Source organism: Nyctibius grandis, chromosome 5 (assembly GCF_013368605.1).
Source record: "Nyctibius grandis isolate bNycGra1 chromosome 5, bNycGra1.pri, whole genome shotgun sequence".
In the NCBI taxonomy this organism is placed as follows: domain Eukaryota; kingdom Metazoa; phylum Chordata; class Aves; order Nyctibiiformes; family Nyctibiidae; genus Nyctibius; species Nyctibius grandis.
In genome coordinates this window covers 73,259,100-73,286,290 of record NC_090662.1, presented here as the reverse complement: position 1 = coordinate 73,286,290, position 27,191 = coordinate 73,259,100, and the positions used below count along the sequence as shown (strand labels likewise).

The 27,191-nt window shown below is 45.8% G+C and overlaps 1 protein-coding gene across 1 annotated transcript in view; it reads right to left on the bottom strand.

Annotated features, from left to right (window-relative positions):
- Positions 1-9,337: 9,337 nt before the first annotated feature.
- CACNA1C (calcium voltage-gated channel subunit alpha1 C) overlaps positions 9,338-27,191 on the bottom strand; it is a 447,783-nt gene continuing 429,929 nt past the window's right edge. The window contains 12 exon segments of the mRNA XM_068400796.1: positions 9,338-9,777; positions 10,045-10,368; positions 13,190-13,293; positions 15,277-15,386; positions 15,854-15,982; positions 17,347-17,373; positions 18,275-18,627; positions 19,609-19,743; positions 20,858-20,985; positions 22,430-22,531; positions 24,711-24,813; positions 26,756-26,852. Of these exon segments, the coding sequence (XP_068256897.1) occupies positions 9,481-9,777; positions 10,045-10,368; positions 13,190-13,293; positions 15,277-15,386; positions 15,854-15,982; positions 17,347-17,373; positions 18,275-18,627; positions 19,609-19,743; positions 20,858-20,985; positions 22,430-22,531; positions 24,711-24,813; positions 26,756-26,852 (1,909 nt within the window). The 3' untranslated portion in view covers positions 9,338-9,480.

The following is a 27,191-nucleotide window of genomic DNA, read 5'->3' as shown; positions in this document are numbered from 1 at the left end:
CCGGTTGTTTTGCCGGGGAGGGCGCGGCCGTGGCCGTGAGGAGCGGGCCGGGCCTCGCCGGCGGCCAGCCGCGGGCCGGCGGTCGGTGCGTCCTCGCCCTGCTTCGGGGTGCTGTGAGCCCCGGGTGGCTCCTGACGGGAGGCGCGGCCCCGGTGGAGGCAGCTCTGTGGGCAGGGGTCGGGGCCGAGGAGCTAAACCTGGTTTGACCCAGGGTTTGTCTTCACGTCCACGAGTAAAAGGACGGGCTCCCGAGGTCTGTGCGCTCATCCACCCCGGTGCACGCCTCAAGCTTAGGGTAAATACCGTCACCATTAAAAACTGACATCAGCAGCGGTCTGCAGCTACCCGATAAAAAGCATTATGGGTGTACGCTGTGTTTTTCCTGTCGTGAGGCTGTTCTAAATGCATCCCGTTCACAGCGGGCTGTGCAAACTTTTTACTTGTTCCTGGTGCTCACCGTCTTTCAGCTGTCTCACAGGTTTCACCCAGGGTTTTGCTCTGTTCTTCACACTGCAGGCTGCCCACAGCCAGCTTTCACCCGTTTTTTTGCCACGTTTTTTCACCTCATGGTTTTCACACAAAGCCGTAGCCCGGCCCCAGGATGCTCAGCTGGGTTTCCAGCCCAGGGGGTTTTTCAGCAAAGCTGACCCGTTCGCTGGGCTTTGACTGACAGCCGAAAGCATGGCAGTTTCATATGGTTTTGTGGTGGCAAACATCTAACTGAGGGTCAGTCTGAGCTTGGAGATAATGAGGTTTCTGGTGATCGTTCTGCCATTCCAATGCCTCACGCTGATGACATCCACGGGTTTTAGTCACCTCCTGGGTTTTACTGTTTTGTGACACCACTAATTAATAGTAGCAGCAAAGCCTGAAGTTCTGACATTTGCGTGCAAGTCAGGAAAAAATATATGTATATACATGTTACTGAAGAAAAACATTATTTTTTCTTTAGCCATTATTTTGCTCGATCTTATGCCAACACACTCGGACTGTGTACACTATGATTTATAGTGCTGCGACAGGAAATACCGTGCTCAGCTGGCACTGCAGCGTAATTGCTTGATAACCGTGGAAGAACAAATTTGTTCAATCGAAAAGTAAGTGCGTGGTATGTTACTTATTATCGTCCCATTAGCTTCATGGCTACTGTATATACTAATTACACTGCATTTAGGCTGTGGTCATTCATTTTTTTGTTGCATATGCTTGGTAAAAAAAGAATCCTGTGGAGAAAATGTTAAGTGTGTGGTTACGCGTGAGCCACACTTTGGACATTGTGACATGGCAGAATTTCTGTAGTGAAAACAGCACAAAGAGTGATTGGATTTCCTAAGTTACTGTTTAACAGGGCAGGCTGTGACTGTCCCAAGACTGTTCTGCAGGCCCTTAAATATACGAGAGAGCCTATGAATGGCAGTGGACTGGCAATGGGAAATAAGGGGCTGCAGGAAGCTGTCTTATTTTTCAGCCACTGCTGAGAGAAAGGAGCAATGTCAAAGGAGTTCTGATAACACTTACAATATTAAACAAATCTGGACATTGTTTAGAAATTTATTAGCAATTTTAAAATAACATCATTCCTTAGATAAAAATGCAATCTTACAGGAATATACATTTGTCCCACACAGAGATGACCCTATCCCTCACTGGTGGGCCAACCGCTCTAACTTTCCTCTGTTGATTTTAAAACGTGCGAGAGGGCAAGACGGACTCTGGCACTGATGACAGGCTTACATGACGGTTACAAACTGTACAGCATTATTTACAAAAGCATTTCTGTGGGTTCATGAAAACTAGATATAAAATTGTGGAAGGAGGTAAAGAACTGAGACGGGGAAGGGCTTGGGTAGAGGTGCAAGGGAGGGCTGGGAGGATGGGCAGGGAGTGTAGGGAAGAGTGGGAGAGGAGGTTTATATCTGGACTGATTTATACTTGAGAGAGGTCATTTTACAGCTCTGGGCAATTCAAATGAAGGCAAAACACTTATATTTATCAACATTTACAGCTGATGATCAGAGCAGGAAATGATGCTCCAGGGCCTGAACTTAAGAGGTGCTGAGGAACCCCATCTTCCCTGAAGCCACTGGGAAACACAGGTATGCAGTACCTTGCTGGGCCAGACCCAAACCATGCAGATGCAGGCCAGATACAGTGCTCCCCAGACCTTAAACAGTTTTGATCCTGCAGTGCTCAGTCATTAGTGCTGATGTGAATTCAGACTGAGTGAGAGATCAGCTCCTAAATTACACTTTCAGTCCTGAAACTGGACTAGATTCCAACCACTTCTCACCAGAATTCACCCAAAGCGACTTATCCCTTGCTCTACCAAGCGGCAATCCTTTGGAGGGAGATTCCATCATTCGAAATTGATTTTTAAGGCAATTTTAAGAGTATCTCCCCCTTTTTTTGTGTGTGATGCAGCAATGTTTGTCAAAGAGATATTTACAGTCTCACTCCTCCTCCTCTGAAATCACCCCACATTCAAACTGTCAAGACTGAATAAGCCTGAACCAATCAATTCTATGAGCTATTGTAAGGTTGATGGTGTTTAGCTAGCATTGGCTGCCAGTCTACCTAGGTGCTTGAGCGGGGAGCAGACTGGCTTAGGATGCTTAAAATATTAAAAGCATTACAGCCTGTTTGGGAAAGAGCTTGCATTTTGCCTGGCTGAGCAAAATGCAACAGAAAACCACAGGTATTTCATAATCCGAATGATGAGGCTAATGAATGGTGTTCAAGTTTGTGGGTCTGTCTTGAATAGGAAAATGCTTTGGAAAGGGGCTGTTCGAATGCTGGCAGAAAAAATCTGTTGTTGGGTGAAGCAATGCCTGCTCTTGCCTGGGCTCGCCCCCTCTCCGCTGGGCCTGGGATGCAGCCACTAACCCTGGCCTAATGCAAGGGCTGGGCAGAGTGCCATGAACTTCAGGCTGCAGGAGTGGAGGCTGGTTGCATGATGTGGGGTACAAAAACAACAGCATGGGAGTGTGGAGATGAGCTCCTGATTGTGCCTAAGCCCTTGGTAATGCTAATGAAGATTCCCTTGTTACATCAGTCATTCGTGCTGCTCCTCTCAATTAGCCCTTTAGAAAGGGACTTGATTAAGTTGCCTAATGGTCTTCTGCCACCTGAGATCTCTGCCATCCAGGTGGGGCTGGTAGCTGTGACACCAGCCCTAGGGAAGAGTTGTATCTTTCTGGACTAGCTGCTGCAGGCTGGGCAGAGTTCTGTAGCGTATCTCAAGTGGCAGTAGATGCCCACATTTAGGCAACTGAGTCGAGCCCTGTTCCCCTAAAGAAGGTCTGTTTTTTATGCTCAAGTGTTAACAGTTAAGTCAAGTCCCCTGTAAGGGGCAGGGGAAGAATGGAGGATTTAACTAGAACACTAAAGTTTATATCAGAAGAGTTTTGTTTTTCTTTTTTTCCATTCCAGTGTGATGCTACTGACTTCTCTGGCGATTGGAGCCCAGTCTGTCTTCAGTGCAGGACATACCTCTCAGCTGTGCTTCTGCCCTCACCTGCCCCGTCTCAGGGTGCTGTAGCAGCAAGGCCATAGCAGTTTCAGCTGTCCAGAAACAAAGCAACAACAGAGAGCAAAGCTCCATAGACTGAGATCCCATTGGAAAGCTTTCAGATCCCTGGGCTTGCTAACCCAGAATAAAACTTTAAAAACTTTGCAACATTCAAAAGAAGGAAAAAAATAAACCCTATGCAGCTATTGAAATTTATATTTCTTAGACTTCTTTGGACAAGAAAATAAATGGAGGAAAGATATAATCGAATTTTTCTGGGCCAGTTCTCTTTTCCACATTCTTTGCATCAATACAACCTCCTTGGTCTCTAGTGCCTGTTATAGAAATTTCCACACGATTAATGAAAAAGTTCTTATGAGTTAGAGAAACAAGAATCAATAGGGGTGAAATAGAATGAAGAATAGAATAATTAATATAAGTCTATCTGAATAAACACAGGTGGGCTTTCACAATCCATGAATATTGTTCTCAAAGCTCCTTGTGTAATCCTGACCTAGGACTGAACAAATCATCAATCAAAGCTTAATGAGCAGCTAAACAGGAGTAGGCCTAGAAGTATTACCTTCTGATGATTTTAGTAAAGGGGATGTATGGTTAACCTTTTCTTTACCTTAAAAGAAATATAGGACACTTAGAAATAAAAATTAGTATAGATAAGGTTTTAAACATAACTTTAGTTGTTTTTAAGGTTGAATGTTTAGGAGACACTGGCGGTGGGAACTGGACTCTGATCAACCTGGATCAGGACGGGACGCTGATCACGGCAAGAACATTAAGGACGCCGATCACAGCAAGAACATCGAGGACGGGGTGTCGACCGGAGTCGGAGCGGAACCAGAACATAAAGATCAGCTAAACAATGGAAAAGAATGGACTTTTGTGGACTCTTGATGAAGGAAGAAAGAGGAATTGAAATAGTTAGTGGATTATTAACAGAAGCTTATGAAATGTTTATGATGTAATTGATTATTAGTTTCTATATAAACCGATAGTGAATTTGAGTCAGGTACCATTCACTGCGGTGGTGGTCCAACTCTGAGTTGTTAATAAAACCAGCAAACCTAGAGACCCGGACTCTGCTAATCTTCTTTAACAGTGCCCTCCATCCTCGTGTTAGCAAGATGGGAACCGGGGCTTCTGACACCCTGGAATATTTTCTTTATATGCAGTACAGTTTTCATTATGGGAATTGATAAAATCTCACCACTACCAGAAGCCCCTGGCTGGATTTACTTATTTTATCAACTTTGTTGCACTCCAAATTCCCCACTCAGTGTTCCTCTCCCCCACCCTGCCCCTGCCATGGAGACAGTCACAAAGGGACCATGCATATATCTTAGGATACTCAGTTCTGTCTCAGTAGGGCTGCTTCACTTCAGCTCACTGGACCAACGGGTTGGGGGTTTCTCATCTACACGTACGAAGCAAGGCCTCCAACTTCATCTACGACACAGGTGAAGACCCCACGGGCTCGCGGTGCCGTCACCTCGTACGATTGTGTCTGTGTGCAAACGCGCATACTTTTCATACAGCAATCTGAAACTATCAGGCAGAAAAGACACAGGAGCCTGGCTGAGACCCATACAACTGTTATATTGGCGTTAGTCTAAAGAAAGCAATGATACATTGCTTTGGAAATTATCAAGAAATGTAAAAAATGTATTTGCCCTTTTTTTTGTTGTTGTTGTTGTCGTTGTTGTAGTCATCGGGGGCAGGGTTCCGAGTCAGAAAACAAAGCAGAAATAGATGCGATTCTGTACATGGCGCCTCTCTGGCTGTCCCTCTGTTCTGGGGTGTGGTGGGCAGGGTAATAAAACAGGTGGGACCCCTGCAGTAGCAGCAGCATCTACACCATCATCATTCACGTGTCCAGCTGAAGAGGCAGATGATGCAGAAAAGGTCCGTGGATAACGAAACTCCAGCTCTGGATCATGAGATCCACTTTCTTCCCTGTCAAATCAGCCACACAGAAATAAGAAAGAAAAAAAGAAATGCACCCGGTGTGGCTGGCCCAGTACTGCCTGGAATAATGAGCAGGAGTGATACAGGGAGGAGGTTTGTTGTTTTATAAGAAACATCTTTAGTCTGCAGTGTACTCTTGCAAGTCAGAGATGCTCAGTGGCAAACAGCAGATCATTTTCCCCATTCTTTCTTTTCCTTCCATGCCACTCCTTCGCCATCGGTTCCTTCAAAGCTTCCATCCACAGCACAGTGATTGTACCCACCATCCACTCCCATGCACACGGAAAGAAGGACACTCCAGGAACTAAACCTGCCTCTGCCTTCCCACTGTCCCCCAGACTCTACTGCACCTGAAGGAGGCAGTAGCTCTTTGCTCAGGCCTGTCACAATGTGTGCATTGGAAGTACCTCAAATGAAAAGAAAAATGCCACCCTTACCAGAAAGAGAAATTTGCACAGCTGGCACCAGCAATTACTAAATTTAACACCTGCCCCTCAAACCACAAAAGACACCTGCATTCCCTGCTTGCCACATGTTTTTCATTCTGCAGGACCTAAGGGGTCTTCCAGCAGAGAGTGGGGTTTTCCTGGGCCACTGTAGGCTCTGATTCCCGAGGGAGTTGCAGCTTTCACTGGGAACATGTGTGGGGCATAATCCTTTCCACCATTTTCCTTCCCGTCAAAAAAAACCCTAAAAGATGGCATGCGTTGTCAGGCATTCAAAACGCCCATTGCCACCACTAATTCAGATCAGTACTTTGTTTCTCAGGAGCAGAGAACATCTCTGTCTCCCACTGGGAGGGTCAGATGGACTTTCTAGTGGAAGAAAATGAGATAGGGAGCCCTTACACTGATTTCATTTTCAGAAACAACCAGGCACACCGTTATTTCCTTTCAGTGTAGCTTTGGAGTACTTCAGCACAAGCAGCAGCAAACTCTCAAAGGGAGGCACACTTGCGTGCCCATCTCGACACAAGCATGAGGGATGGAAAGGATGCGACTGACATCAGCTGGTTACTTTCTCCATGGACGTCTTGCATTAGGACTTTGATGCCAGATGGTTGTATGAATGGATTCATATTTCTCTAGTTTAAAAGGACTTGTTTTTTTTCCAAGGTATCTTGAGCTGCTACTGGCCGGTTCAAAACGACACAGAAAAAAGTGCACTGTCAAAAATACCTTTTGCTATTTCGGCTTTATGCCCCAGAGAATCAAGACCAAAATCAAGGGCATTACAAAAATAATGTAATCAACATATGCAATAAATTATGTTCTCAGACATCTGCAGAAGCTCAAATTTGAATGAAAGTTTAGCTCTGACTTAGAGCTCCTAGCTCAGCACTGATCTGCAAATTTGTGAACCGTCTTGAGAAGGCAGAAAAAACAGCAGTAGTCTAGACAAAAATCGATTGCATAAAACCTAACAATACGTGCCTGGGTTTTCAGCCTCTCTCACGGGTTAGGGCCGAGTATCGGTGTAAGGAAAGTCGGGAGAGGTTCACACTCACTGGTAGGGAATTATGGCTGGGACATGCTGTGCCGTCAGATGTTTTGTGACTTAGAATCTGACCCATCCACTAAGGTCTGTGAAGAGGGATGAGACCATGCACAGGAGCACAAAAAAGTCATGTAACATCTGCATCTTGACCAGACCGTAGCAGTTCTCCTAAGCAACGATCCAGAGCTCTCTCCCTCTCTTACCCTCTGCTTTCAGTCCAGGCCAGAGTTAGATACTTTCACTCTGCTAACGATTCTGCCTCTTGCCTTTGCTTATTCCAGGATCCTGTTATAATTGATCAGGGTCAGTTCTTTAATAAAAGAAATTTGAAAGCAGATTTGTATTTCCCCGCTCCTTGAATTGCTGGTGCCAGCTCAATACGTAGGATGGATCTGCCAAATGGGCTTGGGGGTCTTGCCACCCTCGAGTGGGATGAGACCTTTAGAGAAACTGAGCAAAAGGAAGGAGAACAAAGCCTGAATAAAATGTCCTGGTCTCAGGAAGAAAGATTCTCTACCAATAAACTCATCGTGCATGTTTAAAGGGAGTGAGGAAGAAGGAAAATGAACACAAGATATGCAAAATCAGTAATGTTCAACCTGTCAGTGGATTGCAGAATAGTTACTTACACCAGGTACGCTTTGTTCATTGAACAAATTAAAAAAGGAAAAAAAAAATAGTACCCCTTTCCCCAACCACACGTAGAAAAGCACTTAAAAGTTCAAAGGTAAAGCTTGGCACATTCCAAATACGAAATGATTCACTTGACATGCAGCAGAATATACAAGAAGTGATTCTTTTTTTTTCTTTTTTTTTTCAAACAAACTTAATTCAATTCATTATCTTTGCTTGGCACAATTGCAATTCATTTTAAAAAAATATTTGAAAAATACTGAAACTGACCTGAATTCAAGTATAACGGTTTCTTCAACAGAAACATTATCAATGCAATAAAACATCACACGGAATATATCGAAGCATAACGCCTTCTGTTTTTTTGTTTCCCCCCACCCCTGCAATTTTTTTTCTATACAGTTTTAATGCCAACACAACTTACAATTGTATTTTAAAATGAATATTATTGCATTGTTTTTGCATATCTTGTGGAACAGAAAATGCAAAGAGTTACTGATTCCCCGTTCAAAAGCAGAGACAGTGGTTTGTTTTTGCATCCAAATGGCCCCAGATACAGATCTCCTGCAGCTCAAACCAGGATGTGGAGAACTGCATGCACTTACACACGCACGTGCGCGCACGCACACTCGCTCTGTATTGCTCCCACGCACACAGATATACTTAGCGCTAAAAAAGAACCCAAATCAATCACTCAGATGTGCAAGACTATATCAAGTGCATTGCCTACTATCTTTAAATTATAAAACAACAACAAAAAAAGAGGTTTCAATTGCTAGCAAATAAAATTACAAATTCTTGGTGTACATAATGGTTGGTAAAACTTGTCTATCGTTATACTTCTACCAAATTTCAATGGAGAAAAAAACCCCGGTTTAAATAATACAACATGATCAAACCAATTTAACATTTGCAAAGGTGAAAATAAACCAAAACAAAAAGGTAGGTGATTACAAAATGTTGTAAACACTCCCTTCGCCCTTCAAAAAAAAAAAATAATAAAATAGTCAAAATAAAACCTGCAACATGCTTTCAAGAAAATATCAAACTGCAAAACAAGGAGAGATCTACACAAGCCCCCCACCACCTCAGCAAGTGCGGGGCAGGTCGCCCCGCCGCAGAGCCTGATCCCCACTCTCCCACTGGCTGGCACGGCTGGCTGTCTGAGCTCTGATTGGTCGGCAGGAGACTGCCTGAGCTCGAATTGGCTGGCAAGTGACTGCTCGAGCTCTGATTGGTTGGCAGGAGTGGCTGCCTGAGCTCGGATTGGTTGGCAGAGACTGCTGCCTGGGAGTCTCGGCAGGGTTGGGCAGCGTTGCCACCTGCCCCCGGGGTACCCTTGGGCTTCTTCTGCTTCCTCCTCCCCCACGCGGTACAGGAATCCACAGCAGAAGAAGTCTTCCTCTCCTTCCGAATCAAAGGGCCTTGGCTTTATGGAGACGGTGAGGCTCATACAGAATATGTGCAAAATGATTTTTACAAGCAAAGTTGAAAGACACCCGTTTGATGCAGGGTCCTTTTGGCTAGGGCCATCCACAGGAAGCTGACGTTCCCTTTCGCGCTCAGGAGGCAGTCGTCGTTCCTTGTGCAGGGATTGAAAAAAAGAGGGAGCTGGCTCTCCTCCTCTTCCTCCTCCTCCTCCTCCTCCTCACTCTTCCTTCATGGACACGTGCTGGGGTTATATCCACTCCTGAAAAGCTTTCTTACACCACCCAACTCTGCGACTCGTCCCAACAGAAATGAATGAAGAACGCTGTTCCGGTTACTCCAGGTCACGAGAACAGTGAGGCACTTCTGAAACAAACCCATTAGGAACATTGAAACAAATAAAAAACCAGCATCGCTTCCAGCCCTGGCAACTACAGGCTGCTGATATAAATCCTGCTGTCCTTGAGCTCCTCCTGACTTTTTCTACAATCCGGGTTCTGCACCTCTTCCTCTTCCTCTCCTGCACTGTCCTGCCCTGGGTCCCTGCAGTTAACAAAAGGCAAGAGGTTGCCATTGGGGCTCTGCTTGCTGTTACCATTGAGAATGTTGTCTGCTGCATTTTCCATCTCTTCTATCGTCATGTCACAGGCATCTGCGAGCTCCTGGGTTGTGACCTCAATGAACTTTGGATCTTGAGCAAACTGCATCAGTCCTTCCGAAATCAAGACCTTCAAAAGGAGGTAGGGAACCAGAGACAAAGATGTATGTTAGTACTCTGCATCATCAACTCTATCGCACCCCATCACAACCCTCTTTACCACTGTGTTTTCCCCAACAGTCCTTCTCCCATTCATGCTGCTAACCCCTGCTTGGAGATGGGCTCTCCTGTTCTTGGCATTGTGGGCAGCAATATATCTGCTGCCCTGCTCTTCCGAGGGCCGCATTTCTTGTTGGCCTTGACACTGCTTGTGCCCTTCATGACTCTGCAGTCTTACCGCTTCAACCAGGCTGCCAGCACTGCCGTGAAACTGCCTGCTGCTCCCTCCAGTCTGGCTGGGAACGGTGAGGGAGACGGGCCTGGCTCTCCTCGGGCTGCTGCAGCCGGTGTTGTCAGTGTGCTGAGAGCCACAGTGTATTGATGGGAAGCTGCTGTTGAGCTTCTCGCTGGACTCTGCCCCGTCGAGGCGCAGAGTTGGGATGGTCTGTTGCGGCCAGCCACGGCTGCAGGGTGTAGCAGGGGGCGTCGCACACAGCCGAGAGAACATGGTGGGGGAATGGCTTCGCTGAAGCAGGGGACTCAGACCGGCCACTGCTAACGCCTGTGGACAGAGGAGGAACAAGACGAGTGAGAGCTTGCTCTTAGCAGCAGGGCTGGAAGGAGGAGGTGCTAGAAAAACTACCCGTGTAAGGCCTGGAGGTTCTCGAGGCTTCTTAAAACAGCTGCCACTGCTGGAACAGTTTGGATGTTTCCTGAGAACTTATTTTGCAAGCTTTTCGTTAAATGGTTTATCCTGCACTAGTGCAAAGCACCAGACTGAAAACTCTCATGACTGCAGTTCTTCAGCCTTGGAGCCGCTGCACTGATGGGAGGGATGCAGCCCCACTGCCCACAGCCTTGCAAGAAACACCACCCCTTCTCCAGTGGGTGAGACAGCAATTCATTTTCCTACCACTGCCACTACCAATACTGCTAGCTTTTACTGCCAACTACTGTGTTTTCTGTAAGTATATACTGTGGACCCTGAATGGATACCAGATGTGAATTTTAGGTGTGTCTGCAGTTGGCAATAACTATAAACCCACCACTGGATTTTAAGGCATCTGCTGTTGGTGGGAGGATCAATATCTGATGATTATACTTTGAGCCATCCAGTCCTTCCTGTAATCATATACACAACCTCTGAGTCACCCAGCCTCCTTTTATAACAAATTTCTCAAGCAGCCCCTTGTTGCACAGGGCTGATCTGATGCCTTATTCATGGTGACTGCTGCCTTGTTCAATAAGCAACGCTGTCAGAGTCATAAGCTCATCTCACAGAGCTCACTACTGCTCATACTACTGTATGAGCAAATAAATAAATGCATAGAAAATACAAAAGCATGTGGATTGTGTTGCAGAGAATCCTCTTGTTCGGGCTGGGGTTAGTCTCATCCAGCTTCAGCTATCTGAAGGCTATGTGTTTAGTCTCAGCTAACTATGTAGATAGACATCATCAAGCTTTCTGCCTCTTTTGGATACCTGCCTGAAAATGCTGTCTGGAGGACAAGACTTAGACAAGGATTATACTTGCCCTTTGGAGATGCTCTTTCCCGCTGTTGACCACAGTGAGACAACTGACCGGTTTAACATAGACAGCTAAATTTAAGGTATCTAAAGTTAAGTGAAGCTCAGGCCATCTCCCACTGAAATCCTTGGGAACCGATACCCATGCTGTGCTGATGATTTCAGTGATGGATGAACAAAAGAATCAATTATTAGTCACCTACAAGCTTCACCAAGATTTTCCTAGGAATTAGATTTCAGACTCCCATCAAATTTCAGTGAGGAAGGAAGCCCTTAAAAATTCATCTGTGTAAGTCATGCCCTGCAGGCTATGATGGCCTCAGCACATCCCTTAAACTGCCAGGACTTCAAGGAGAGCCCTAAATCTGTCAGGCAGGACAACTGAATGAGTTCTTCAGCTTGTTGGCAGAAATATATACAAGGTGTTTTATCCAAAATGTAAGGTACTGAGGAGGCTGAAAGAAGCTCCTAGGGATTGTTTTGAGCTTCAGCTGCATATATTTACGTATCATGATGTATGAGTATTTTGTGAGAATACCTCTTCAAGCATTCACGAGCAACCGAATCCATTGAGCTTAGCAGAGGCAACCTTTCCACTTTATGTTCTTGTTTTAAGCACTGTTGTAGGCTAACATTTTTATAAACGTATGAACACTGCTGAGTGTTGTCAGCTGGAGGCCAGATGCTTCAGGGTAGCCCTTCAGTCTGGCTGAGTGACACTGGGGTGGGTAGAGCCCCGTCTCTCCAGGTTTGGAGCTGCATGGTGGAATGAGGAAGGGTGAAGCAGCTCCATCGTCTTTGTACAGGTTGGAGGGAGGTGATTAGGCAGGCTGGGTGGGCTGAGAGAGTGGAAGGCATGTGTCCCCTCTGCCTCGCTTGCTGTGGGAGGGCAGGAAGTCTCAGGAGGGCTGTTGCTGCTGTGCGGAAGGTGGGAAGCTCTTCCCTGCTCACTCCTCCCTACCCCAACACATTTGCTGGTTGTCCCTACCACAGCTGTAACTCTCTGCAGACCACTCCTTTTTGGAGCTCGATTCTTAAAGGATAACCGGCTGGGAGTGGAGGCGAGAAGAGCCAGGGAGCCTCAAGCACACTCATCTCTCACTCCTCTGCTCTTACTTCTCACTCCTCCCGCCCCTGCCGCACGGCATTTTCTGCTCCTGTGGCAGCCTAAGGAGGTGGGAAGACTGTTCTGCCCTGCCCTGGGGACTGAACAGAGCAGGACACCTCACTTGCAAGGCTAGCACTACCACCTGCACCTGTTTCTTTTATGGTGACAAAAAGAGGCATCATCAAACTAAAAGACACAGATCTACTTTGGACTGTGACAGCTGGCTAATCATCTAGGTACGTGCCTAAGCCTATATTTGCTAGGCTGATGAATGCAGTTACAAAGAGCTTAAGAAGCTGATTAATTACATGTAATCAGTTTACATTTTAAAATGATTAATTACAGTTACTGATTACCTTTAATTAATATGAAAGTAGACCCTGCACGTTTTATTCATATGCATACTACCATCAAAGCCAGTGTCACTGCACTGCAGAATGCAATTTGGGTGGTTATTTGTATCTTTTAGCTAGTTTTTTGTTTTACACTTTCATGGACATCAGAAAATGATAACTCTGCTCACTCCAAAGGACATGTTCCTGTAGCATTCTTCTGGGAATGATAAAAATCCTGAAAGCAGGAATGAGCTTTTGATGGCAAATACGATTTCTAAAAACTGGACCTTTGATATGGGTGAGAAACTATCCCAAATGGTTTTTAAAAAGTTGGTTGGGATACAACGGGGGGGCACTGCAGACGGCAGGGTCTTAGTTACATTGTTGGGCCCTTTGTTGTTATTAATGCTTACCTGATGATGTACCAGATGCAAAGGCAGAACTGTCTTCTGCGAGACATCTACACCCTGGTTTTTCTGTCTTTTCAGACACTCTAAGTGAAAAGATGCTCTTCGACCTGAAACAGCAATCGCACACAACTGTGTCCATCACTCATACCACACCACAGTTAATCTGATTTCAATTTCTTTTAGTGCAGTCCCATTGGAGATACAGCAAAGACACCCACAGTTTACGCTCTGTCCACTTTCCCTCAACACCTTGCCCTTTCCAAAGCATTTGTATTTACAAAAAGCAGTCGAGCATCATGGACGAACCAGCACTACCTTCCAAGAAAACTGCAAGATAAAATTCTGGATGATGATTTTTATTTTTGCTCTTTTAAAACACTGTCCTAGTAGATACCATGCAGCTGATCTCCCTCCTAAGCGGTGGAAGTGTTCTCAGACCTCTCTGGTTCAGGTAAAGCCCTCAGCGTGACTGGTGATGGCAGCTGAGGCTCTGGTGCTGTGCCTGGCTGTACACAATATGCAGGAGGGGACATCAGGCTGCTCAGGTGACATCGGCCTCCCGCTTGCATGTGATCTGTGTCCCTTAGCTGCCAGACATACCACAGTTTGTGAGGCTGTGTCTATAGCAAGGTCAAGTGGAAGTGAACTAATCAATGGTTGAATTCACTGTTGAACAGAAGGCTGCTTATATAGACATGAAGCATTTTCAAAAATTGGAAAGAAGAGAAGAAAAAAAAGGGTTTTTTCTCTTAAAAAAAAAGATTGTAGGGGAGCTACTGAAACAGTTGCATTGTTTACTTGCTATAAAATTAAACTTTACTTCTGTAAATATGAGAAAGGTGCTCCCTATGCAGGAGTTTAAAAGTACTGCAAAGTATATTTCTGGACAAGTGCACAGGCTTTACTTCTGAAAAATGGCAAATAAATCCATTATTAAAGATAGAGCTGCATGGCACACTAAAATGTTTTGTAGACTTCTTGATCCTGTCAACATTTTTCTAAAGAAGGAAAGAAAATCAGAATTCGGAAAATAGTAAGTATCTATAATATTGATTTGTTGAGAAAAGGCCCTCTCAGGGGTTGGCGGAAACATGTTATAACCCAGAGAATGAATGCTACAATGCAGATAAAAAGTATTTCCTCTTTCTAGAGAAAAAAACTAGTAAAATGAGTATGACATCACTGTATAAATATTCACTAGAATCTACTTAGTGAAGCATTGCATCAAGGATGGACTGCAAATTTGGCCTTACAGATAGATATAGGAATTGTCATTGCCTAATATTTTAAGTTTTGAAATAAAGTAAATGTTTTTAAAATACTCAATTGTACAAGCATCCTGAAGGACTTGAGTGAAGACTCAGTAGCCTCACTTTAAACATTACACTACCTAGTCTGTCACTTTTATTTTGTACGAATATATTTTATATACAGGATTCTTTTTAGTTTCTCTCCCAAATGTCCTTTTTCTCCACACCAGTACTCAGGAAAAAGGCTGAAAAATACTCTACATAAAAGGGCTCATTTTCTTCCAGACTCTCACATTTGTCCTGATGCTTTCATAAAACCTTGTGATTCATGGATTTCACCTGAGCATAGTCTGCACGCTCAAGCACTTGACTATCTCCAGGTACAATTAGAGCAGAAAGCAAATTTGTATTGTATTAACTTAACCTGAAATGCACTGTTTTCCTTGTAGCGGACAAAAGAGACAACTTCTTTCTCCCTGCTGAATACACATAGAACAGAACACCATATACTCAAGGCTAGCCCATTCGGTGACTCCCTGGTGATTGTTTGGAGAGTCTACAGTGCTCTAATAAACTCCCCTAATTCACAGGCAGGCTTAATCAAACAGATCACATGGACTACCCAAACAGCCACAGATTCATCTGCTGACTGAGCATTAAGTCAGTGGAGTCATGTGCATGATCAGGATTGTATGCACGCCGTGGGATTCCTGGTCTCACGAGCTAAATGCAGCAAACAGCAACACCCGTGCCCACACACACTGGGATTCCTCCAGCAAGATGTGAGAACTCAGTTGAGGCAGAGGGGAGCACAGCCCGCATGTCACGCTGGGATGTTACCTAGTGCTGAGGAGCACAGAAACCCTTTCTTCGGAGAGTGCCGGCTGTCCTCTCCTTTCTTGTTTTCTGGTGGAGTAAGTTGTCTGTTTTCATCATCTTGGTATGCAAGCCTGGAAAGGAGAACAGAGGGATTCTAGAAAAGCAGTTGATATTGGATGGAATAACCCCTTTTCCAGCAGGGAAGCCAGGAAGATCATGCTATCAAATGGATGCAATAGCGAGCTAGCTTCGAGCTGTAACTGGTCCAGGAGCAGTAAGAGACCATAAGACAGAGAATGCTCTAAAGATGAGATCTGGGAACACTAGACAGTAGAAGTGAATGGTAGGGAGGGCGGCCTGCAGATCCAAATGTCTCATTCAGAGAAGGAAAAAAGTGAAAGATATCCTTTCCAGTGTTACTTCCCGGGGCTGAACTGTATTTTTAAAAAATTATTTTCTGATATTTGAGTTGTCTGCCTACGGTCTTCTGGCCTTATCCCATAAATTGAAATTTCTGTAGAAAAACATCACCTCTTCCCACCTCTCCCCCTTAATTAAAGAACCACCCAAACACCTTGACTAAAGCTGAAAAGCTCACATTTCGGTAGAGAGCAGACTTGGTTCACTAGAGTACTCAATGTCTTCATTCAAATTTTCATCGTAAGTCTCATCCTGAGACACTTCCTCTTGGCAAACAATTGCCAGCTGGCTGTCTCTGGAACTGGAGCTAATGAGCAAAAAAGACAAGTCAAGATATGGAGATGGTAAAGACAACCTGTTATAAAGACAAGAATTACAGTCTCCATCTGTCTCAGTTTATTATAATGTTGAAGAGCTATCATAGAAAAATCAATGACTGAACAGAGCTGCAGAGTTCACAAAGCAACAACCTTTGTGTCCTCTTTCAGAGGAAGAGTTTCTTAAATCAATGCCAGACAATACTGTAAACATATTATTGTCATTTGTGACTACATGTACTCTATAAATGTGCATATCACAGCACATTTCCAAAGATACACCTCACTGAACTTGAAGTAAAATCTGAGACGGGCTCTTGGAAATACAGCTTTTTCCCTTGTTGTAAAAGCCTTGGTTACAAATTTCAGAGAAGCCTCCTAGACACTAGCAGTAACCCTCCCAGCTCTGCAGTGTATGGTCTTTGCCTCCCAAATCCCTTACTCTGCATCATCTCTCCCCTCTGCTTCCTGTTCATGCTCTCGTTCCTTGATGTCTTTTCCATCTTTGGTCCCTTTTTCTCAGCACTAACTGCAGAGTGCTGCTACTGAATTCAGTAGGATCTGTTCAAACCCTCAAGCGTGACAGCCCTTAATTCCCTGCTTGCCTCCTCCTTGTCCCTCTGTTTCATGTCTCAGCCCTCATATTTCACTTCGTTCTGAGTTTGTGTTTTCTGAGGAGCAAAGTGAAATCTGAAGGTAGCGTGAATCTTCGAGATACCGACATGGAGGTATTGGAGCCAATGTCAGTCTGTTACTAGCATTCGCAGAAGAGAGCAGTGTGGCAGGTTTTTGTAATCTTTCAGGGACTGGATAGGAAACATTATTTTAATCATTTGATTTGAGAAAAAAGCACGAGGAGAAATGTGTATATACATGGTATAGAACAGCCTGTAAGCCTGTAGGACAGTGCTGGAGTGACCTTCCTGCTGAGATGGGAGGCAAGTAAAACTGCTAAGGCGCAGAGGGGAGAAATCAGTGCATGGCAGCTCCCCTTATTCAGTAGTCTGTGTTTAGCCAAAACCACACAGAACTTTTATATGAACGTGCCAGAGCGTAGTTCACTGTGCTGTGATCAGAGAGTGCCTAGATGTGTGAGCCCAGCTAGAAACTCTCAAAAACCCAAATCTAGAAACCAACCACAAACAGTCCATGCATCACTACCTGCCTGTGGGCAGAAAAGCTCTGAGTTGGGAGTAGTTTCTGGAGATGTCATGGTGATCATTACCTCTTTTTCAGCCCTACTCACACTAAAAAGAAGAGCTCATGTTCAGCATTAATGAGGATTTGGACTTTCAATGGGACAAAAAATGGGTCTTACAACAGAGAGCATTAGAGCATGAGGGAGAACACGTACCGTCCCAGTGTTTCGTAGTAATGTGTCCTAATTCAAGGAAGATACCCAAGGAAGCAAGGAGAGAAAAGAACACCATGTTAGCAGTGTCACATCAGCACAAGTCAGAAAGGGGGATGGCAGCTGGTAACACATGTTGTGCAACTCTTGTGGCCTCCCTCAGGAAGGCATGAAATAGAAAAACCACGGGACTGTTTACTTGGGCAATGCTGCAGCCACTGAATTTCCTCCATCTTATTGTCCTAATCTGTCCTTTGCTGGGGCAGCATTTCTCCACCTTTTCACATCTCCCACTCTCTGAACTGAAAAAAAAATTACCAGCTCCTTCCTGCTGTTACTGAAATCGTTAAAAAAAAAAATCCCCCACTGATAAAAATGATACTCCTTTCGTATTGGTCATCTGTATGTAGACAGCCTGAAAGCTGTCCAGCGAAGGGGATTTTCTTTGCCTTGCACAGTATTACATTTCTGAAAACCTTGCCTCCCTCCTCCCAGAATGCCTTTGGTGACCTCTGTAGGGATGTGACCCACTGAATGAAAAAACACGGATTTCCACCAAGCCCCCTATTGAGTGCTTAAGAGATGAATTGAAGTCCCTTTGTCTTTCAGCTGGCAGCTGATAAAACACCTCCCTGTGGTGAAGTAGGAATAAATAAGGCTCCTTTTGGTTCTTACAAAGGTTTCTTCATGATAAAGCCCAAAGAAATCAAGTGTGTTGGTCAGTGAGAGTGCTGCTTCTTTGCAGTGGTCAACTGATGCATATCTGTTGCACCACGGGCTTTGGCACAAGTGGAGAACCAGAAGGCTCAATCCACACTGTAGGCTGGGCAATGTCTGGTGGGTGACTTCAGCTAGGCAGCAGTGCTCTGGTGTTTGCATTCATGTTTCTCTCTCCGGTTCCTTGCCCCGCTCTCTGCTCTGTGAAGCTTACCTTTTGGAAGGTAGTTTCCAAGGAGCCTCCTGTACACGTATGGTGGGTGACAAGGGGGTCCCGTGGCCTTCCACTGTGCTGACAGTGCTGGGGTAGCTGGGTGGGCTGGGGAAGTGGCACAGGGCAGTGTTGTTGGCATTGTTAATGTTGGCATTGGAGCCTGAAGATGAGTAGCTGCTGGGAGTGAAGGTGGAGTCCACCAACTTCTCATGAGATGGAGACTCAGTATCTCCCTGGTTGTTGCCAGACTTATTGATGTGCAAAGGTCGCTGGGTGGTGAATGTCTGGGGGAACGCACTCCTGCCATCACTTTGGTAATAGCTGACATGGTTTCCAAACAAGCCTCCAGCTCTCTGTCAGAGAAACAGAAATTATTTTCCCTTTGTGGGTGAGAAGATGTGCAAGGGCCCTGGTGTTTCCTGCTTAGCCTGTTGAGGAAAAAAAAGTGTGAGGACCAAAGTGTGCATGATGGCACTGTGCTCTCTCTGCCAGAGGATAGTGCATGGACTTCTCAGTCAGAGAGGCCAGGTACACGCAGGCTGTGAAGGCCTTAGCTTTCTAAGATGTTTCAGAGGACTGGCCAGGTGCATAGGTGAGGCAAAGGTGTCTCTACACCTCCCACCAATCCTGGGAGTGCAGGACTGGGTAGCAATGCAAAAACTAGGTAACTGCTCTCTGATATTCACAGTGCAGTTACAAAGCAGCATTTAGACATGAGAGGGAATTTGAGAAGAGCACCAGAAGCCATTAATCACCCGAAGGAACAAATGAAGAAAGATTTAATGAGCCAGTTATGTACTGTTTAGGTGATGAGTAATGAAAGGGACTGACAGCATCATTCTGTAAGAAAAGGAGGAAAATGCCAAAGGAGAGGAAATATTACCAGAGGAGACAATTACAAGAAATAGGAATGAAATAAGAAAGAGAAGATTTAGGTAACTTGCTCCTTTCATGGGAGCTCTGTTGGGTTCTGGTGTACTTTTTGGAAGGACGCTACTTGTGCCACTAAAAGGAGGAGTGAACAAAACACTGAAATGTGCCTGGCTGCTGCTCTGCAGACTATAGGGTGGCTGAACTGATCTGTTCTTCAGACTCTTTGGTCATTCTCATTCTGATTTTATTTAGGTTTTATGAGGGAAACTTCCACTGAGGAGAAAATGGGATAAAAACTGTTCAAAGATCTCAGTATCTGGCACCCCGAGTCCACCACTTTAGGGTCTAGAAAACAAGAAGGAGGGCCCAGCTGAAATACAGAGTGCATAAAAGAGAATGTAGCACTCTCTGAGCTCAGCTACTGGTCCTAGCCTCAGCCTGTAAACTTGGTCAGCACCTACCCGGAAGATATCATCTTCAGAAGCAGCAGAAACAGCTTCTTTCATGGCTTTATCTAGCTCTTCTTCAGCTGTCAGGTCTCCAGAAATTGCTCGTCGGATCTCTGGCCCAATGTCGTGAAGTGTGCGCAGACCAGCCTGCAAAACAGCAAACTATAGAGCTTCATATCTCCGAGTGGGTATGTGAGAAATAAAAGCAGTGCTATTTCTTCCTAAGTAGTGTGAAGCCCTTTTACTTAATACAGCATCCCTAGCTCCTAGAAAAACACCAACAAATTCTGTTCTTTCATCTCCAGCTTAGAGAGGGAAAAACTCTTAGCAATTAAACTCAGGAATGTTTGTTGCTAGTCCCCTGGCTTCATCACAACAGGACATAGACATAAATCCACAGGCTTGACTAAGCAAGTCTGCAGGCTTTCAACTTTGGGTTCTCAGATCCACAACCAGAAGCCCTAGAGCAGCCACAGTTCCAGCTGAACCACATACTTGGAGCCTCTAAAAATCTCTTCTTTTGAATCAGCAGCTTAAATTTGAATTTAATAACTAAAGTTCCGGCATCTGGACCTGGACAGTCCTCAAACCCCTCATGGACTGGAATCTGTTCCAGGAAGTCCATCCAGGGAGTTAAGCTGTGGGTACACCAAGACCTCAGTCTGTATCTGTGCCTGTGTCACAGCACTTTTTAGCGTGCTGGAACTCCAGAGTCACCCTTCTTCCTTACTGTACACTCGAGGGATATAAATGGGGCTGCTTGTATAGTCAATGGGGCTTTCTCATTCTTTCACACAGCCTGGTAGTCCACCCAGTGAACATGTAGCACAGTGATGAACAGATCCCAGGTCTTAGAGCCTGATGCCCCATCCATTGGATAGCCTTGGCATCCAGGTCTGCTTTTTGCTTTTCAACTGAAGTTGCCTCCTGGCAACATGCTTTCCCTGACCGTGTTAAAGTGACTCCCCTCAGAAAGGGGACACATCATACCAGGTCTCTAAAAGGAACCCAAATTTCAAATATTACCAGCAGATTGATAAACTGTGGATACACCTCACTTGTGCCTTCCACCTCCAGAGCTAAGGGATGTGGCCCATGGTACATACAAGTTTATCCAAAAGGATTGATGTGGTAATTCAAGGGGTCTACAAGCTCCTTTCCAGTGGGGATAGCCCATTGCAGCCCCCAGAAGGGTTGAGAGGGAAGTGGGGTCAAATGCCTCTACTGTACCACCCCTGTCCATCCTGTGCCCGCTTGTCACCTGCAAGGAGAGCGCGTTGCGCTGGGAGGGCTTGCCCACCAGTCCCTGTTCTTTACGTTTCTTGAACTTCCGGAAATACTCCTGAATCAGAAAAGTGGCGTAGAACTTCCCAACAGTCACCTCATCATCTGCAAAGGAGTAGTAAAAAAAAAATAAATTAAATAAGCAACTGATTTTAAACAGTGTATTTGCTAATGTAAACCTTGCAATTCGCAGCAGAAACACTAGGCACTGCAGTACATCTCTGCTTTTTACGGCATCGGGATGCAGGGCTGAAGGAAGGATGCTCCACAGCCAGAGCTTGCTGTAAGTAGTCAGGAGGAGAGGTGGATGTGGCATTTGCATAGACTGGCTCTGCTGGCAGAGAACCCCCATAGCTATGCACCTCTGGATGTACGTTGCTTACGGTGAAGTGCCTCTAACCTTTGCAGTCTCTGGTACTGGTTTACCACATAGGATCTTGCTATAGCAGCAGCCTCTCAGTCTAGGTCAACGCATGCTGCTCTGTCTTGTGATAGCCTGGGGTAATACATACTCAAGAGTCTGGGCTCACCAACAGCATCTGACTGACCATCCATCCCAGACCTGATCTGGCCCTTCTCTGCATTGAAATTCTGTCTGGTTGTGCCTAGCATGGGTGTGAGCGAACCAAAATGACCACCTCTCCCCAGAAACGCAGTCATTGCTGTATTCTCACTCAATACAAACTGTCAGTCAGCCAAAATGTGCACTAAGTTTTTATCCAGGTAACTCTCCTCCCTTCTCCAAACCCACTGGAAATTTTGTAAGATGTGGTCCACTGACTTCAGAGCAGGCTGAGCAAGGTTCAGGATCTGGCTGCAACTGTTAAGTGACTGCCAAGTGCTGTTTTGTGCTATAGCCCCTGGAGCCACCCAGAAGGTCAGTGAAGGCCACACTGGATGCCTATGTACCTGGGGTCCCAAGAAGCCTAGCAAAGGAGTTGCCCAGAAGCCTGCTAATTACATCCTACCAGGGATGCTGCATAGAAACCCACAGCAATCTTACACAAGTTCAGACTGACTGAGGAATGTCCCCAGGTACATGAGTCTTTGACAGGTATCATAGTAGAAAGCAGTTATGTGAGTGAAAGAAAAGTAATATGCCATAGTAAAGGTAGTTTTTCTAAATATGAAGGGGTTATGAGATGGGACTGCATCTTTAACTTGAGTGTAAGGCCATATCTCTTATGCAGTCAGATAAAGTTCACATCATCCTCCCTGGAGCTACTTCGCTCTGCCTGCTCCCTGCGCCTCCAGCAAGCACCATGTAATGTCCAGGGGAGTAAATATTCAAACAGGGGCAAGATCTAGGAATAAAGGTTTCTAACTCCTATTTATGCACCATTTCATCCTTCCCTGACTTCTCAGCAGTAAGAACATGATATTCATGTTAGTACAGGCAGAAACAGATCTCAGCCTGATGCAATAGAGTTAACAGCTTGTAGAAGAAAGTTTGTTGCCCATATCCCACCTGATGATCATGAGGTGGAGTAGGACATGTCAGGTGGGGAAAAAGAGAGATTCAGAGACTGGGACAAGATCCTGCACTCACCACCTGCCGGGGGCACCACCTGGTCCAGCAGCTTCATACTGGTGCGCTTCCAGATTTTCTTAATTATTGCTCTCAGCTCTTCGTTGGCTTGCTCCAGGTTACCTGCAGGGTGAAAATCATCAGAGACAGGAATTAAGCAGACCCTGCAGAGCAGCAATTTCACGTCTGGCATGGCAATCTTAGGAAGAAAATATCAGAGCTTTTTCAGTAGCGGAATGTTTTGGGCAAAGAGATGCTCTGACCATTGCTAAAGCCCCCTCACAGCAAGAGGTTTTCTTCCTCAATATGCATAGTCATCTCAGGGTAGGAAGGTGATTGTGTTACTGACTGATAGTCTGCAAGAGCCAGAAACAACAGAATCACGGTGCTACCTCATCCTGATAAGCAACAATCTCATCTAACACTTCAAATTTTAATTGAGATCCAGTGAAGGTTGAATATGATGAGAATAGAGGTCGGTTAATGGGAAACTACAGCTTGGGGAACACAAATAATTGGTGGTAAAGATGCATCTAGAAATCTGAAGATCTAGGCCTGCTTGCAGCACTTCCCAAGAATTACCTGTTGCAACCAAGTTCTTCACATGGTGCCAAGAGTCTGCTTTGGAGAGTCTGCACAGTGCTCCAACAAGGCACTATAGGCACATGCAAGGCTTTCACTATTCGACTCAAGAGGACTGTCCCAGGATATTTGTGTTTATTCTCTGAAGAACAGCATAGGCTATAACAAGCCTTTAATGTAACTGTCTGAACTTAGACTCTGCATGTTCCTCCACAGGGCTCTGAGCTAAATGAGACATTAACCAAGCCACACTACCCCTTTGAGAGTGAGTGAAGCAGATTCGGTTTATATCCTTTCCTTCTAGATACTAATTTCCTCCCAAACAACTCACCTTCAATTTTATTTCTTGATTTACCTTCAAACCCCTTATAATTGAAGCTCTTTTCTCTCTATAAGTGTATGAAACCACTACCTTGACCTCCTAAAGGTGCTGTTCCTGCAGCTTTTTTTATTGCTCCCCAGCATTAAGGCTCCTCGGGTAGTGCTTCACAGGGCTCTGCATGGCAGTAGCTCTCTTAAGGGGATGCAGTGAAGATAGGGACACTAAGGAACTTGCTGAGGATGAAACAGGTGGACAGCATCAAAGGCAGAAACCTGACTCAGGAGGGCTAATTCCAAACTCCTGCCCTAACCACTTGCAAGATCCTGCTAAGGCAAGAAAGAACGCAGTCTGAGGCTTTAGGTGGTTTCCCAGGAGTTCACTGGCAATGACTCTGAGAGTCTGAGGCTAAGATGGACAAGAAAATTGAGTCCTTTCTGGGTTTCTGTTTCGTAAGACACAAGATGTCCTACAGGTCTTGCAGTCGGCTTTTTCCTCAGGAGAGCCTCTTTGGCTGCAGTCAAATTCTGTTTAGCACAACATCCAAGGCCTTAATATAATTTTTTAATTTTACCACTTTTTTTTTGGCTCAGCTGTCAGTATAATCCTGGCACAGTAAGCTAGAGTTCTGCTGGTCTCTCCTTTCCTATGCCTGAAATGTAATGCAGCCACTCCTGAGGCAGAGGTGTTTAGCTGTGAATCACAGACCTATACTCTCTTTTAGAGCATCTCATCAATAAATGAACCCAGGCTTTGACTCAGGACCAATATCTTTCATTACAGCAGGTGACAGAGTGCAACAAAGGGGACAAGCTGAGCCCAAAATTTTGTCTGCTTTCCCCAACTATACCCACTGCTCTATGCAAAGCTATTAAGAGTCTCTTTGCTCCTCATCTGTCTTTAGGCCTACTACACCACTGTCACTGCAATCGGATGTTAACTCATGGTAATAGAAGCACAGGAGGAATTTTAGTGAGGTGAGACCCTCAAGTCCAAGCTCTTTTGCCCGCCTTGGACTGGAAGATCAGTGGCAACAGCAGTCAAAAGAGCAGCCCAACTCTGCAGCCAGTTTGCACAAGCGATGGCTTCTTTGCCCTTCTTCCTTCCCCTGATTGCTGTTTGAGCAGACATTGATCTAAAACTTTTTAAAGAACGTGATCAACAATCTGAGATGATACTATGGGAAGCACTGGCTTTCTAGGTAACTGGAAGCACTGTTCTCTGCCTAGAAGATATTATTCCTCCAAACATCTTTACATTGCTTTTTGTACCATGTGATGCATATGAGTGACTGGGATCATTTTACACAAGATGTCCTTACTGTTGTATTCCAGCTCAGCACACTTTGGTGTGAACACCGCTCAGCTACCTTTGTACCCTTGCAGCCAGCAAGCTTCTCACCTTCTGTCTTTATCCTCAGTGCTGTTCTGACCAATGCAAAGAGAGTGGCATTGAACATGACAGTCCCATCACTGTTCAGTGGCATATTCATGGAGACAAGGCGCTGTGGAGTAAGAAGACAGAGAACAATCATACTGCCAACACATAGACTGAAGCATGCTCTTCCTTATGCCCTCATGATGCCCTCCAGACCAGCCACCCCTCTTACATGTGCATCCATGGCCTGTGGATTTAGTTGCACAATTATAAAAGTACTTGTCATATAAAAGTACACACGATGGTCTCAGCCATGGTGTGCTTGTCTCTCTCCCATTGCTAGATACTCTGTTTTCTTCAATGTGGCTATCGCTTACTAACCTTTGTTTTCCCCAGTGGCCAGTGGGCATTTGCCCACAGTGTATGACACAGACAGAGATTTGTTCCAGTCTCCAAACCATTCAGCTTTTAAATGACATCTTTTTTTCTTATCAGAAGCAAACTGTTTACTTCATACCTCACGAGGCACTTGCAAACTCGCCTGCAGCTGTGCCTGGTGCAAATGTATATAAACAGAGTGCCAGAATTTTTCGTTTAGGTGACAGGCTTGAAAAAAGGGGATTAGCTGAACCTGAAAGCTGGTCTGCTTTATCCAGCTATTTGCCCTCTCCCTTTTAAAACAAGGCTGTTACTGCCTTGCAGTAATTCTGTAAAGCCATGTACGACAGAGAGTGAGTGCTGAATACTGTTGCAGCTGCAGGGTGAACTTCAGTGAGACCAACAATATCTGAGACAGATGTGGCAGAGTCACCAAATCTTACGTCCTTACTTCTGCCTCAGGAGATAAGAGACACCAGGGACTTGGTTTGAACTCTTATGATTTCAGGGATTGATTTTGGTCGAGCTCTGTCTTCTGCCACTTTTCATGCAACAGGCCGGGTTCAGTACCAAATTGGAGGAAAGGCTGTCATCCTCCATCACTACCACTGCAATCATAGACTGCGGTGTTTGAACTAGATCGAGACAACAAACAATTGCTGGACAGCAGACTGAAAGGGATCGGCAGTAGGCCATAGAAGTCATATATTTCTGTGTACAGGCCCCAGGCTCTGCATTTTGCTCTGAGACTGATATAAAAACCAACTACAAGTGTCACATTCAAACTCTGGGACTTGCAAGGAGATGAACAAAGAACTTCAAGTGAAGGAAGCATAAACGTTATAAACATGTCATTATTCACTAGAGAGAGTCCTTTTTCATAGCTGGAGTCTCACAACCAAAGAAATGAGTGAGACATTTTCACAGAAAATCTGTCCTTGCCCTTCACGTATTTTAATACCATGGTCATCCTGCTGTTTAGTATCTGTCACTTATTTAAGCAAGAATGAGAGGTAACAGTAGGTTTTTGGTGCACTGCTTAGTCCAAAGAAAATCTCAGAGATATTTTTACTTGCCCTGTTATTTCTGTCTGTCCTAATCTGTCTTGAGATGTGTGTTTGATATCACAGACATATGCGTGGTTGATTCAGTGCTCAATATTTGAGAGCTGCAGTTAGCACGGATGCTCTCCTAGCTAGAGAGAAGGCTGGCGGTGCGGTGATGTCTCTGCCTAGCCGACCACCCCCCTGCTAGTGACCCTCCAGCCCTCGGCTGGGTTGCTGCCGCCCAGAGGCGCCGGGGAGCGGCGCAGGGCGGCCGCGGGGGCGGGGGCCCGTTCAAACAGGTGCTGTTGCCGGCTCTGCCGCGGCGGGGCAGCACCGGGGGCAGCACCCAAGCACACACGCGGGGGCAGCACATACCCCGGGGCAGCGCCCACCCAGGGGCAGCGCCCACCCGGGGGCAGCACCCACCCCCGGCAGCACGCACCCGGGGCAGCACGCACCCGGGGGCAGCACCCACGCGGGGGCAGCACACGCCGCCGCTCCCGCCCGCGGCAGCGGCAGCCCCCGCCCGGCGGGCAACGAAGCGGGAGGCGGCCGGGCTGCGCTGCAGGCTTGGCTAGCAAACGCCCCCGCGGGCTATTTAGCTGCTGTGGCTCCCAGCCTTCCCCGAGTCGCAGCAGGCCTTACTTTGCAAGCCACCCGGTGAGGGCAGAGCTTCCCGAAGCCCAGCGGGGGCTGAATCCGCCGGAGCAGGGTCACCACGTCCAAGTGTTTGATCCGTCCTCTAAAGAGGAAAGCACAGTGAGGGTCACATCCTTACCGCGGGGCGACCTGCTGATCCACCTGCAGAGTGCGGCTGCAGGGAGAAGTATCACCGAGATCTTCCCAGCCCCCCCGCTGCCACCCCTTGTAGCCCGGGCACAGCTTAAGGTATTATTTCAGGCCTCTTGCATTTGGTGCATTGCTCAGGATTTGCCCAGCGCTCATGTAACTCCTACTAGTATGGAAAACCCAGCTGTCAGTCATCCATGAGTCAATACTTGCAAGAATTCACTTCGGTGTTCTGAATGCTGCAGTCTCTTAGTGCATGCGTGGACAATTTGGGGTTGTCCCCCCACCACTG